This window comes from Laetiporus sulphureus (genome assembly GCF_001632365.1).
Source record: "Laetiporus sulphureus 93-53 unplaced genomic scaffold LAESUscaffold_16, whole genome shotgun sequence".
Classification (NCBI taxonomy): domain Eukaryota; kingdom Fungi; phylum Basidiomycota; class Agaricomycetes; order Polyporales; family Laetiporaceae; genus Laetiporus; species Laetiporus sulphureus.
This window is the reverse complement of record NW_024468525.1, coordinates 356,191-368,769: the sequence shown is the minus strand read 5'-3', so window position 1 is coordinate 368,769 and position 12,579 is coordinate 356,191. Positions and strand designations below refer to the sequence as shown.

The following is a 12,579-nucleotide window of genomic DNA, read 5'->3' as shown; positions in this document are numbered from 1 at the left end:
GGCGGCGGCCACGGCGAGCAGGTCGGTTGTTGCGGTCTATGGGCAACGCAGTTATTAGTGTGGGCAACTTGCATGCCTCTTCATACAACTGCTCATAGGTCGGGGTTAAGGTCCAAGTCGAAGTCGAAGAACTCCTGCTGTGGATGACGAAGTTCCGGGCGGTATGGATGCGCACCAGGGCCCGCGAGGTGCGGAGGCATCTCGACAGATTTGGGTTGTACCGTCGGGGCTGCACACGACATCAGCGTTATGTAGCTCAGTCAGATGCACAGATCGCAATCGGACTCACGCTTTCCGACGGAGTGTGTCTCGCCCAGGAGCCCAAGCGGCTCCTCGTCGTTCATGCGGCCGCGACGCATCTTCTCCTCGTTCGGGAAGGGCGGGAAGAAGAGCGGCGGTGGGGGCTGGCCGGGCATGGATGGTTCGGGCATGTTGGGTGGGGCGGAGGTGAAGGAGGAGATCTTATGCGCATACGTGAGGAGCTCCGGGTACAGTACCGCAGCTGCGCGCGCGTCAGCTCATCACCGCATCATTAACATGGACACAATACGCATCACTTGCCTGCCTTCGCCTCCTCGATAGCTTTCGTCCGCACCTCGCCCTCGCGCACGACCTCCTCAAGCTCGCGCCGTCCCTCCTCGAGTTCGCTCACGATCGCGCGCCAGCGGCGCTCGAGCGCGAGCACCTCCTCCTTGAGCGCCTCGATGCGCCGTTGGCGTACCTGGTGCGCGCGCGCACGCTGCACCGCGTCAGCGAGCGCGGCATCTGCGGCAAGGAGCGCGCTAGCAGGCGGGAAGGGCGGCGGGGGCGGCTTGGAGGCGGGCAGCCCGAGCGAGCGGAAGAGCTGCTGGGAGAGAGAGGACAGGTGCTCGAGCGGCTCCAGGAGGATTGCAGACATGGATTGGGGCTCAGATGGTTCGCCGGGGGCCTGACCGGGGGCGAGGGAGGGCATCCTTGTTGGGAGTGTGCTTGAGAGTGATGTTGGGAAGTTTGTCGACAGGGATGGTTGGAAGGTCGATGAGAGGGCGAGAGAAGAGAAGGGCTGGCTGGCCGACATGGTGAACGGCTGCAGCTATGAAGTTGAAGATACCTTGATGTTGATGGAGGGCCATAGCCTGCGCGGCCACAGTTGGGCGCGACGCGCTCGACACAAATAAGGCAAGTCTCTGCGTTCGCGGGCCTATAAGTTATAGGAAAGATACCATACAACATGCAGTTATATATATCATATGCATAAATCATTGACACTACTGAACAGAGGTGACAGTCGGACTGGCGGGGCTACCGCACTGAAGGAGGGAATAACTGACTTGCTGAGCTCAAAGCCAAGGGACCTTCCGCATCATGGACGAGCATTGATCAATATATTGATTGCTTTTCTAGAAAGAAAACACCGCGCACGAAGTCTACTAGAGAACGAAACCACTGAGTAGCTGCCAGCCCGAAGTACACTGTACTAGTCTGACGTGGACTATCGTGCTGCATTGCCACCAAGGTTCAAGCAGCGTTCAGGCCGGATACAACTCATCACATAAGACGCGACGCGAGACCTCAAGCGATGTTAACGGCAATTGCAAGTGGTCGATCTGCACTGAATGACCAAGAAGAATGCATACAGCACAAAGGAATGTATAACAGAGAGGGTAATGGTACAACAGGGTAAACAGGCGCCACCGGCGCATCGTCTACACGGCCTAACCTTTCTTGAAGCCTAGCAAAGCATACAGTCAGTCAACACTGCATGTAGGACAAAACAGGATTGACATACCTAGACGACGCCGCTCATAGAAGAGGTCCGTCCGACTGGCACCAAGGTTCACGATCTTTGGACAACCGTCACGGTCCTTCTCTAATCGTGTGCACTCGGCGCAATAATATGCGTCAGAGATACCTTAAATCGATCCATGAGTATTCAAGTAGCATGGATTAGTCAAAAGGACGTACCAGGTGAACCGCATATGATGCATCGCCCTCCGTAAGTACCGAAGTTGCACTCATCACAAATACGCACGAGGGTCTCTGGGCGTACGTAGGAATCACAGACAGGGCTGGGGGAACACGTCAGCACTCTTCCACATTATGAGGCAAGGTCACGCAGACGTACCATTTTCCATCGCACTTCTCACATAGACGGCCAATGGCTAGCAAAATGATGGTCAATAACTGAAACTCAACCGGACTGGAAGATACTCACCAATGCCTGGCTGGCGCCTGCACATGATTAGATCTAACGTACTGTCAGCAATGCAACTACCATAATATAATGAATCGCGCTCACCTGGATGGTGTTTCGACATGGTGGTTGCAGGTAGAACAAAGTGATCAGGACAGAACACTCGCGAACTCGATGTACGCCTTCCGCAAATGGCTTAGTCATTAGTCTCCACGTGGCAAAACCTTAGTAAGCAAAGAATCCTTTTCGGACGCCGGCGCCTGTAGCATCAAGGTGCACGATCACGTGGGTATTTCAGCGAAAAGTTAAAACTACTTCCGAGCCATCCAATTGCGAGTTACTTTTCGTCCTGCTCATCCCAGTTCATCTGGACAGCAGCATTATTTGCGTGCCCTCACTTTATGCAGCCCTCACTTTATGCAGCCCTTTCTCGGAGTTTACCCACTCACGCAGCAAGAACGGACACGGTGAACAATTCAATCAAGCACGAACCTCTGAGGCTCTCCCGTATATCTATTCTATCCCATGGATCAGGAAGAGAATTAGGTGCCAAGCTGCACTCACATCCCCAAGTCATTCCGCAAGGAACGAACTGAAGGACAGACGGCCGAAACGAGAGTGGCGAAGCCAGAATCGAACGTACATGGTACAAATCCATCGCTGTCCAGACGACCCCGTCTGGACCATCGTCCGCAAATTTCGATGTCTATCCAAGCACAACAGTCGAAGAAATTGGGCTGTGCCTCAATGCGGAAATTGGTGGGTGGATGAAGGTGTCTGGCGTGATGGATGTCGAGCAGATACTGTGGCATCGGTTTGAGCAAGGGCTTTCTCGGACAGGACATTCGGACATTCATGCGAAATTACTGCATATGTGGATGAACGACGTTGGACAGACAGTTCATGAGAGAAGATGATCTGTACGCGCCCTTCGTCCGCGGTACTACGTCGAGCTAGGTGCGCTCGCACAGACGCGGTTGGAGACCTCCCTGCACGAACATCGCGACAGTATGCGAATCATAAAAGATCCCGCATCCCGCTGGCGGGGTCCATTGATTCGCATACTGTCGCGATGTTTGCTGCCAGGATTGGCGTTGCGATGGGAGTTTCCTTCGCGGAAATAACGGTTCTCGACAGTTTAAAGCAGTCAGATGAGGAGTCGAACTTATGCATTCGTGTTCGTGTTCGATGTACATCGTTGTAGAGACTTTCGACATGCTTTAATAACATTAATATTTTCGAACTATCGCAGCAGGGCCACAACTGGAGTGCAGGACGTGTGAGCATAATAACATGGATTTACTAACGTCCGATTTGACAGACTCTACGTAAAAGCACAATTACGAAAGCACAGTATGAATGATAAAAGATGCCGCGATACTATGACAAGTGGAAACTGCCAATTCCTTCCTTCATTGCGATCTGTAATTTCTCCCGCATGACCGCTTTCGACGAGTACTCTGGCAACTTCAGGTAGTTGACACACGTCATGACGCTGGGGAGATAGTCGTCCGCGGCGAGCGGCGCTTCATGTGGCTTGCGTACCACAGTCAGTGGTGGATTGAGTCCTCGGAAGCCTAAACAAATGATGAATCAGCACCAGTGAGCACGGACGAAGACGCATCATACGCACCACCTATAGGCAACCTCGGACTGCCAGTGATAAATTGCAAGTAGCTGCGGCGAGTGGGAGCATCAAATTCTGACATGATCTCCAACAAGTCGCGAATGGCACGGCTCTCGACATTGAAGCCGTGATCAGCCTTCAATGCTTCACTCAATGCTGGAGAAAAAAGGGGTAAAAGTAGGTCAATATCAGGGGAAGGTCATGATGTAAGTCAAAAACGCACTCTCTAAGCTCCAATCCTCCTCCGCGTTTCCGAACAGCATCACCAGCTCGTCTGTTGTGAACGCTTGTAGATCGGCGATCGGGAAGACCTTGGAAAATCCCTCTCGGAACGCCTTCGCCTGGAGCTGCGCGCCCTTGCCGATAATGGCATCCAGGACCTGATATACATACTCGTCCACATTCTGAGACGTCACAGCAATGTCGCGGCCACCGGGCTGCGATCATAACATTGAGGAAGAGACATGCTTATAACGCAGAGTATGCGACTTACCTTCAATTCGATATCATAGCCCGGTATTGTGAAATCCAGAGAGAGATCTTCGACCGTAACATCACCGACGACCCCGAGCTTGCGGAGAATCTAAGAATAGTTATAAAAATGACTGTATTACGAACATGTATAACACACCTTGTCGTTCTGACTGCTTGCCAGGGCGAGGCCTTGAATTTGAGCGAGCGAAGTCGCAAGGTCAGGATCCACGCGCTACGAAATTGCTGTCAGCACAAGAATGAGTCTGATAGCTTCAAACACCTACCCTGAGGTTTTCAACCGTCAGAGGAACCTCCTCTCCGAGGATGAGTTTCAGGAAAGTCTTGTTGAATGACAGATCGATGATGCGGGAGTCAAGCATCGCCTTTGCGACGAACTGCCCTATAACACGGAAGATATGGGTTCGCTTCCTAAAGAAAGAGATGCGTCAGGGTAGATGACTGCAAGTAAGACGTATCACTCACTGTCCGCCGTCATTTGCTATACTGCTCGGACTAATAGGCGCTGGGAATAGACCTAAGGGATGATGCACGTATGGACCGGACAGGAGAGGATCTGCATCCCGCCATATCTTGAGGTCTTTCCTGGCAAACTCCTTTGACACAAGCGAGTAGAACTCGAGCGTCGGACCGAGCCCAGTGCCAACCTCCTCAAAGTACTCCACCTCCAGTATGGAAGACGAGGAGCCGTACAACTCGAAGACCTTGACAGCTGACTCTAGGATGTGCTGACGAGAGATCCGGACCTTCTGACGTTGTAGACGTCCTAGGAAGCCCACGCCATCGTCACGACGGGAGCTGTCCTGCCCTCGGGTCTGTTGACTCTGCCACTTCAGGATCAAACGAGCGTAGCCGAATGACGTCGACTGCAAGAAATTATAACGAGTGGCAAAGGGGAACAGAAACGGGAAATGTTGTGGCAGGTCGAGAGCCCAATCCGGGAGGCAGGAGCTAAGGAAAATATAAGCGAGGAACTAATACTATGTATTTTGAAATGCAATACCAACCTCGCGACAATCATCGGTTCCTCCAACTGCCTTGTCAGTTTGGCTGTTAGCTTGTTGTTGACGAAGGAAGATTCCGGAAGCACGCGCTGAATTCCGAGTGAGGACACGCGATCAGCTTCTTGTGCATTGAGCTTGTACAATACACGAAGGAGACGCAAGATTTTTCCATGAGGAGCGTCTTCTGGTAAAGAGGACAGAGGTCCTGGTGATCTGCTTCTAGTTCCCAACTCATCGGTGCGAGCTGTTCATTGCTATATTCAGCACGATGATAATAAGACGCGATAGAATAGACGTACAATCCGACGCAGATGCAGGACCTGATACCTTTTTGAACTTGATGGTATAGACTCCCTGCCAAATCATGCTAGGTGACAACACAGGGCCAGACTTCTTACGCAGCTCATGCTGGTGGATTGCGCCATAGATGGTAAGGTCGAGAGGCAATTTGTGATCGTCCATAAAGAACTCCAAATGCCAGTCGGTAGGCTTTGACTTCAAGGCAGCCGCGTATGACGCGCCCGGTGTCGATGGACCTTTAGACGTCGACAGAGCACCCCGTCCCTTCGACGGTGCTGGCGTAGGAACGCGGGTACCATCAGGCGTTTGTGCCTCGACCTTCGAACCATCTGAAGAAGCAGTGAATGAGTGATTACAGCCTGCATAAACAGTATCACACACCATCTCCAACAGATACAGTGACGGTTTTGTCTGCATCCGGGTTGTCTACATGATCTTCATCTTCAAGAACCTGATCATACTTTGTGTCAGTGTAAAATTTTAATGGCGGTAGAGCTTAGAAATTACCTCCGCATCAACGTCGACTTCATCATCAGTGAAGTCGGCCTCAAACTCCGGCTCATGGACTACAGTTCCGCCGGAAGAAGTGGTCAGCGCCGACGATGAGCCTTCTGCAGACTCAGGTGCAGCGGAAGAAGGGACAGCTTCGTTCTTCTCCCCGTCGGCTGGTGCTTGCACTTCAGCTGCTGCGGTAGTGGCCGCCTCTGCTGTTACGGACTGTTTCGCACTCAGCCGAGAGCTCCGGCGACGGGTCACACTAACTTCCTTAGAAACATTCTCAGCGGCAGGGGATACAGATGCAGCCTTGGGAGCCTCGGCAAGACCGCTGCGTGAGGAGGACGGTGGAGCGAATCCGGATGCTGCGAGTGCAGCGAGCATTCCCGATAGACGCGAACTGCTAGGAAGTGAGCCAGCAACTCTTGGTCGGAGATAGTCGTGCAACGCTTGGAATGTGGCGATTGCGTGAATAGACACGACTATGTTGCTGAGGTTCTTCGGAATGTCAGAATCGTCGGCTGCTACCAACCTAAGACGGAGCTGTCTAGCCAATAAGGAAGGAGAGCTTCGTTTCGAATCTATCCGCAGCATCAGCATATGCGGTCCCCACATTCGCAAATTATTCTTTAAAACTTACCATCTGCACTCTGAGCCACAGTTATGACCTCAAACGACTCCATCCTAGTCAAACTCTCCTGAAGCTTCTTGACGAAGGTGGAGAATGGTGTCTGCCCGATTGGCTGACCCCTTGATTTCCGAGTGGTGAATGCAGAGAACAGCATTTCATGCCGCTGACTCACGCCGACTGTCAGAGAACGATGGTAAGAAGGCCTGAATAAGTAGCAACAGGCTATCACTCACCGGTCCAACCCTCATCAGTCATCAGATGGAGCAATGCATCCACAACGCCACTCTGCAGAAGCTCGAAACTAGACACAGAGGTCGTAGGAGAGGCAAACAAAGCAGCTAGCTCGTTCAATGTGGAACTTAGCTCCTTCTCCGATGCCGAAGTGTTCATGAGCGACTCGACAAGGCGACGTAAGGCGGAGAACACGTCATCGCTCTGCGTATCATCTCCGCCACTCAGGAACTTCAAGCGAATGGCACGTGCACGGAGAGTGATAGCATCGTCCGGGTCGATGGACAGAGACGACAGCTTCTTATAGCCTGGGAAGGATGCCGCGATAGTAAGGGATGCCGGCAATGATGCTGAGGCCATCAATTCCGCTGGCGAGGGTAATTCTGGTGAGATTTTGTCTTTTTCTTTCTCCTTGGACTTCGAGGAATTCAAAGCGCGGGCTGCAAGGGTCTCAATCTCATGAAGCACGCCTTCGCGACGGAAGACCGGCTTGTACTCCGCAGGGACCTTGCTCAGTAGCAGTTCGACTAGCTGAAGCGCGCCAATGACAAGCGGTGGTTGGTCCCTCGCAGACAAGATTGATGACGCGAAGCTGGCGATAGGAACACACTGAAAACTCATTCAATACACACGCCTTTTCAACAATACACAAACTCACAGTGAAGACACGGTTCAGCTCGTCTCCATCCAGGAAGCTGACAGCCTTGAGCAGACCAGTGAGGGTTTTGATCCGTACCGGCGTATTCACGCTGGCCGCATAGACATCGACGAGTATGGGCACCATCAAACGCATGAACCGGCCCACCAGTTCAGGCTTCGACCGCAATAATTCCGTACGATCCACACTGCCCTCCTTCGTGGGTGCAGCTGGTGGTAAGTCATCGCCGTCTTGGACTGATTGGGAGTCTGCTGCACCATTGTCTAGAGCTGATTGATCCTCGACTACCGCGGACGATGACGACGTCGGGACGGATTCCGCAGGTCCTTGAGCCACATCTACTCCAGTAGCCGTGTTTGTCGCCTGACGTGCGGCAGCCCGATCTGCCTTAGCTTTCGCCTTTGCCAACCTCGATACCGCCTTTTCTGAATAGGATTTGTGATCAAATACTCCGTCTACGCTATGTCAGGAACACTGGATGAGGACAATATGGGAAACGCACCTTTTGGCAGTGGTGGCATCAGCTCCGAGACGAGACTCAATGCTTCCTCTATCTGATCTTTAGGACGGTGTGCCAAATTCTCCATTACAGTCATGTCTGCAAGGCCGCCACCGAGTCCCTGACCATCACCGGCATTTCCTTGTTCGTCACCATTTTCGCAGGCCGAAGGTAGTACACCTGTAAGAATTTGGTAGAGTGTATCTACAATACCGGCTTCCAGGAGCACTAGCGTAATCCTGGGGCTTGCACGGGCAGCATTGGCGAGTGCACGTAGCAACAGAGTGAATGTGCTGGCAGCAATCAAAGGAGATCCACCAGAAGGGAGCAGGAGCAGATTCACTGCCCGAATGAGGTCCAGGTCGACCAACGCCTCCAGCTTGTCGGGCGCGGCACGGAAGTACGCATCCACAACTCGAATAACGCATAAGCAAGCATATTCGACCAATCTCTGGTCAGCGTATCCCAAGCAATTGCGAATAATGGGCCACACTCCACGGATCATCGGAAAATGTTCTATCGACACATTGCGGCAGCAATTGGAAGCGGCTTGCAGAGCAGTCCTCTGAACAGCTATTGAGAAGAAATCGAGATAGTTCAGTAGCGCAGCCAGGCCGCCCTCGCGGACGATCGAACTTGGGAACTCTTCCGAAATTTTTTCCAACGTCTGCAAGTCAAGCAATTCTGTTAGAAACGAACCCTGAGATAGTGACGAAAGATTCAAACTCACGCTGAGCGTCTGCTCTGCCAAGTCAATATACGAGATCTCGATTAGCTTGCTACACAGGACAGGGATGGCTCCATGGTAGACGACAGTGTGAGCGACGCCTGGAAGCGCCTCCATCAAGTTGGCGAGACATCTGCAGGCTAGAACTTGAGCTTCCGGGTTCTCATCACCCTGATACGGTGAGCCACCTGTGCTCATGGCTAGCGCTGCAGCCAAAGCGGCATCTTCGTCAACTTCCGCCGGCTCGTCATCATCACCTTCATCAGCATCACCACCTGTCCCGCCGAGAATACGAACAAGCTCTCGAATATAAGACTCGACTTGGAAGGAGCCTGCCAGGGTGTCTTCGGTACTAATGCTGAGCAGCTCGCTGAGTTCCTGCAGAGTGACGAGGCGTGTTGTCGGATCTGCTGTGGACTTGATGTTGTTCAGCATGGTCTTGAGGCGATTTGAAAGGCCCATCATATACGATCCAAGCTGACGATAGTCACCGAATATAGCCATTGCTGAGGCCTCATCGATGCCACCGGGCCCTCTCGGCGACTCTTCAGACTCGTCGTCGTGGCCATCGTCATGATCATCGCCTTCATCGTCGTCAGGGACTTCTTCAACACTTTCCTCCGCTCGCGATCGTTCGTCTCGCTCATCATGCTTCTCATTCGGCTGGCTCAATTCGTTTGCAATACACTCAGTGTCCATCATGTCGATGTCACCTTCCTCTCTATTGGACGAGCTGGCGGCTGCAGCCATTGCTTTGCTCTTTGTTGCAGCCTTGCCTTTACCAGTGGCGGGCCTGATGACAAAATTGAGTGGCACAAACGGAGACAGGTAGTATTGGACATACCTAGACTTCTTTGTCATGTCAGAGGATGACTGAACTTCTGTCCTGGATCTGAGAGAGTAGTTACTAGTAGTTCTTGTTCTCTTTGTCGTAGCTGTGGCAGCAGAAGATGAAGCGGCGTTCTCCTCTTCCTCAGAATGACTTTCAGGTTGAGCGCGCTTCTTGCCTTTGGCGTCTCGGATGTTTTCGCGAATAGTTAGAGCAGGGCTGGCAGAATAGGCAGCACGGCGTGCTCTGTTGGACATCGAGTTATGTAATGTCTCGTGGAGGTAATGCGGATAGGCGTACCTCTTGCTCGATCGTGTATGGTCCTCTGACACTTCCTTTCCCTTTCCCTTAGCCAAGACGGGCTCGCGCGTGCGCTTGCTTGGTACAACCGAGGACGATGCTTGTTCCGCAGAATGGAGTTCCTTCTCCTTCTCTTTCTGCTTCGCTGCTTTGACTCTTGCACTGGATCGCAGTGCCTTGGGTTCGCTCGAGGGCCCTGGCGTTGAAGTAGGTGGCTGTGCAGGTTGCGATGCGGATGTGCTGCAGCTACTGTTCGCTTCTTGGTGATGGGTGTAGTCCATTTAGAGCATGCAGCGAGCCATCGATTTCCTGTCTTCAAGGCTATCGACTGGCGGTACGGTACAAACGAGGTTGTGGCGGCGACAAGCTCAGGGTTACCAATGCGTCAAGCGCTCGACGCGTACTCGGGCATTTAAAACTCCGCCGTCTCCGACTCAAAGTTGTGGCGACTGACGCTCCAATTGACAATGAAATCGAGATGTTTACACTGGTACATTACAATTGCTTATGCGCATGCTCTTAGACGGTGCTCGCCTTTAGCATATCCTCAACACCCTCAACAAAGAGGTCGACGATCTTCTCGACTTGCTCCCGAGTCACATTGTATGCCGGAGAGAGCATGCAGTGATCACCAGCCGTACCTTCTAGGTTAGCACCGCTCGTCAAACCCATGATGATCAAGCCTTTTTCCATGCAACGGGCTTGCACCATCGTGGCAAAGTGATCACCTTTGAAGTCAAGTTTGGCAGCCTCGGGGCAGGAAAAATCAAACTCGATGCCCCACCATCCGCCACGGCCGCGAACATCGAACGTGAACGGCGCAGCAAGGGCGTTTGGAGACTGGAGACGCTCGCGAAGGAGAGATCCCATATACGTGCCCTGCACGCGGATGTTTTCAAGAAGGTTCTCTTTGAGGACCACCTTCTGCACTGCCAAGGAGGCTGCACAAGCCAAAGGGTGAGCCTGAAATGGCACACGCGTTAAATACACATCCTGCTTGGTAGCAGAGATACCTACCTGATAGGTGTGACCGTGCTTCCAGAAGCCAGCACTATCGCGGATGCCATCAGCGACCGTTTTGGACATCAAAACTGCACCAATTGATGCATATCTAGAGTGATGCTCCGGTCCGCTCAGCTGTCCACTCGATGATAGTTGACGGGCACGCACCCTCCTCCAAGGCCCTTTGCAACAGCTTGAATATCAGGCGAGATGCCGTCGCCAAAGCCTTGCCATGCATGCAGTGTACCCAAGCCTTGTCTTATCTTTAGCAAACGCATATTGCGGGATAACGGCGGCACTCACGGCCCATCCCACTCATCACTTCGTCAAGGATGAGCAGGGCTCCATACTTGTCACAAACTGACTTCATTGCCTTGAAGTAGCCCTTGGGGGGCGCCACAACGCCAGTGGTTGCTCCAACAACAGTTTCCGCGACGACTGCAATCACTAGTCAACATAGTCAACACGGCGTCAAATGAGACACTTACAGCCAATAACTGTATCCGGACCGAGCTCGAGGAACTTGTCCTCGAGCTCCTTTCTCAGGCGTTCGACATATTGTTCTTCGGTCTCGTCGGGCTTCTGGAAGCGCTTCGCATATGCAGGAGAAACGTGATGGAAATGCTGATCGTCCAGAATGGCAGCATACGGTGCCCGGCGTGTGGGATGCATCGCCAAAGACAAAGTCCCAATTGAGTTCCCGTGGAACGACAGCTGGCGAGCTATGAAATTCTTGCGCTGCGGCTGCTTGTTCTCATAGAAGTACTGGAGAGAGATGTTCAAGATCAGCGGTCGCTGACGTGAGAAATAGTGCGAGAGCTTACCTGACGAGCCAGCTTCATAACGCCTTCCATAGCCTCCGTTCCTGAGAATCAAACCACATTTTCTTCAGTCGAACTTCGTCACGAGAAGCATATCGACTCACCTCCAGAAACGAACCCACAGAGCTCGAAGGCTCCATCGCTGTGATCAATGATGAATTTTGCGAGCTCCTCTGCGGGCTGATTGGAGAGCTGCATATTGTAGACGTCTACAATGGGGAGCAATACGTTCATTATAGACCGAAACACCACGACGCGTTGTGGATACTTACATGCCACCTTATCCACCTGCTCCTTCAACGCCCTTGTCACCTCAGGATGGCCATTGCCAATACAGGCGACGGCAGCGCCTCCGACTCCATCAATAAGCGTTTGCCCATCTTCTAGCGTTACGTAAATCCCCTGCGCCGAAGCGGCGACGGGTGGCGTCCATGGAGTCCGGTGAAGAATACGTGTTGGCTTAAGCGTGGGCTTGGTGCCGTTGCTCGTTGCCTGGCTTGACTGCTCGATCGCTGTAGGTGCCATAACAGTGAAGGAGGCAAGAACGGATGACTCACTGCAAGCCTGTGACCTTTCTCCCTTATGTACGAATGGAGTACAGGGCGAACCTGGCAAGGTAATCTCGCTAAGTGGTGCCCAGAAGCTCGATACATAGGCACCAGATAAGGATGTCGAAAGAGTTTCGCAATGACTCATGGGGCGCCACTAGGAATCGTTGCACATATCGTGCGCACGATCAGGTTGAATTGGACGGCTTCGAGAACAGCAGATATCACTTTGGCCAAGGCAT

General features: G+C 52.6%; 4 protein-coding genes across 4 annotated transcripts; all 4 read right to left on the bottom strand.

Annotated features, from left to right (window-relative positions):
• Window positions 1-92: 92 nt before the first annotated feature.
• LAESUDRAFT_743005 (uncharacterized protein) lies at window positions 93-898 on the bottom strand (the record flags this gene model as incomplete). Its single annotated transcript, XM_040911228.1, has 3 exons — window positions 93-229; window positions 290-502; window positions 562-898. The coding sequence occupies 3 exons, from the start codon at window positions 896-898 to the stop codon at window positions 93-95; spliced, it is 687 nt and encodes a 228-aa protein (XP_040765008.1).
• A 451-nt stretch (window positions 899-1,349) lies between these two features.
• On the bottom strand, window positions 1,350-1,966 carry LAESUDRAFT_725177 (uncharacterized protein). The gene is made up of 3 exons (XM_040908768.1): window positions 1,945-1,966; window positions 1,769-1,891; window positions 1,350-1,711 (listed from the first exon to the last, which is right to left on the bottom strand). The coding sequence occupies exon 3, from the start codon at window positions 1,680-1,682 to the stop codon at window positions 1,509-1,511; it is 174 nt and encodes a 57-aa protein (XP_040765007.1). The 5' UTR covers window positions 1,683-1,711; window positions 1,769-1,891; window positions 1,945-1,966; the 3' UTR covers window positions 1,350-1,508.
• Window positions 1,350-2,297, bottom strand: LAESUDRAFT_743004 (PHF5-like protein; the record flags this gene model as incomplete). The annotated part of the gene is made up of 6 exons (XM_040911227.1): window positions 1,350-1,711; window positions 1,769-1,891; window positions 1,945-2,048; window positions 2,105-2,141; window positions 2,195-2,227; window positions 2,279-2,297. 6 exons carry the CDS (start codon window positions 2,295-2,297, stop codon window positions 1,695-1,697), a joined length of 333 nt encoding a protein of 110 aa, XP_040765006.1. The 3' UTR covers window positions 1,350-1,694.
• A 1,256-nt stretch (window positions 2,298-3,553) lies between these two features.
• Window positions 3,554-12,314, bottom strand: LAESUDRAFT_736512 (uncharacterized protein; the record flags this gene model as incomplete). Its single annotated transcript, XM_040910695.1, has 25 exons — window positions 3,554-3,750; window positions 3,807-3,956; window positions 4,024-4,237; window positions 4,294-4,383; window positions 4,432-4,506; window positions 4,559-4,703; window positions 4,758-5,243; window positions 5,300-5,540; window positions 5,596-5,925; window positions 5,978-6,047; window positions 6,104-6,672; window positions 6,732-6,899; window positions 6,956-7,562; window positions 7,612-8,066; window positions 8,114-8,777; window positions 8,841-9,630; window positions 9,682-10,162; window positions 10,521-10,929; window positions 10,984-11,077; window positions 11,137-11,221; window positions 11,272-11,406; window positions 11,457-11,733; window positions 11,793-11,833; window positions 11,894-11,998; window positions 12,062-12,314. 25 exons carry the CDS (start codon window positions 12,312-12,314, stop codon window positions 3,554-3,556), a joined length of 7,131 nt encoding a protein of 2,376 aa, XP_040765005.1.
• Window positions 12,315-12,579: the final 265 nt, after the last annotated feature.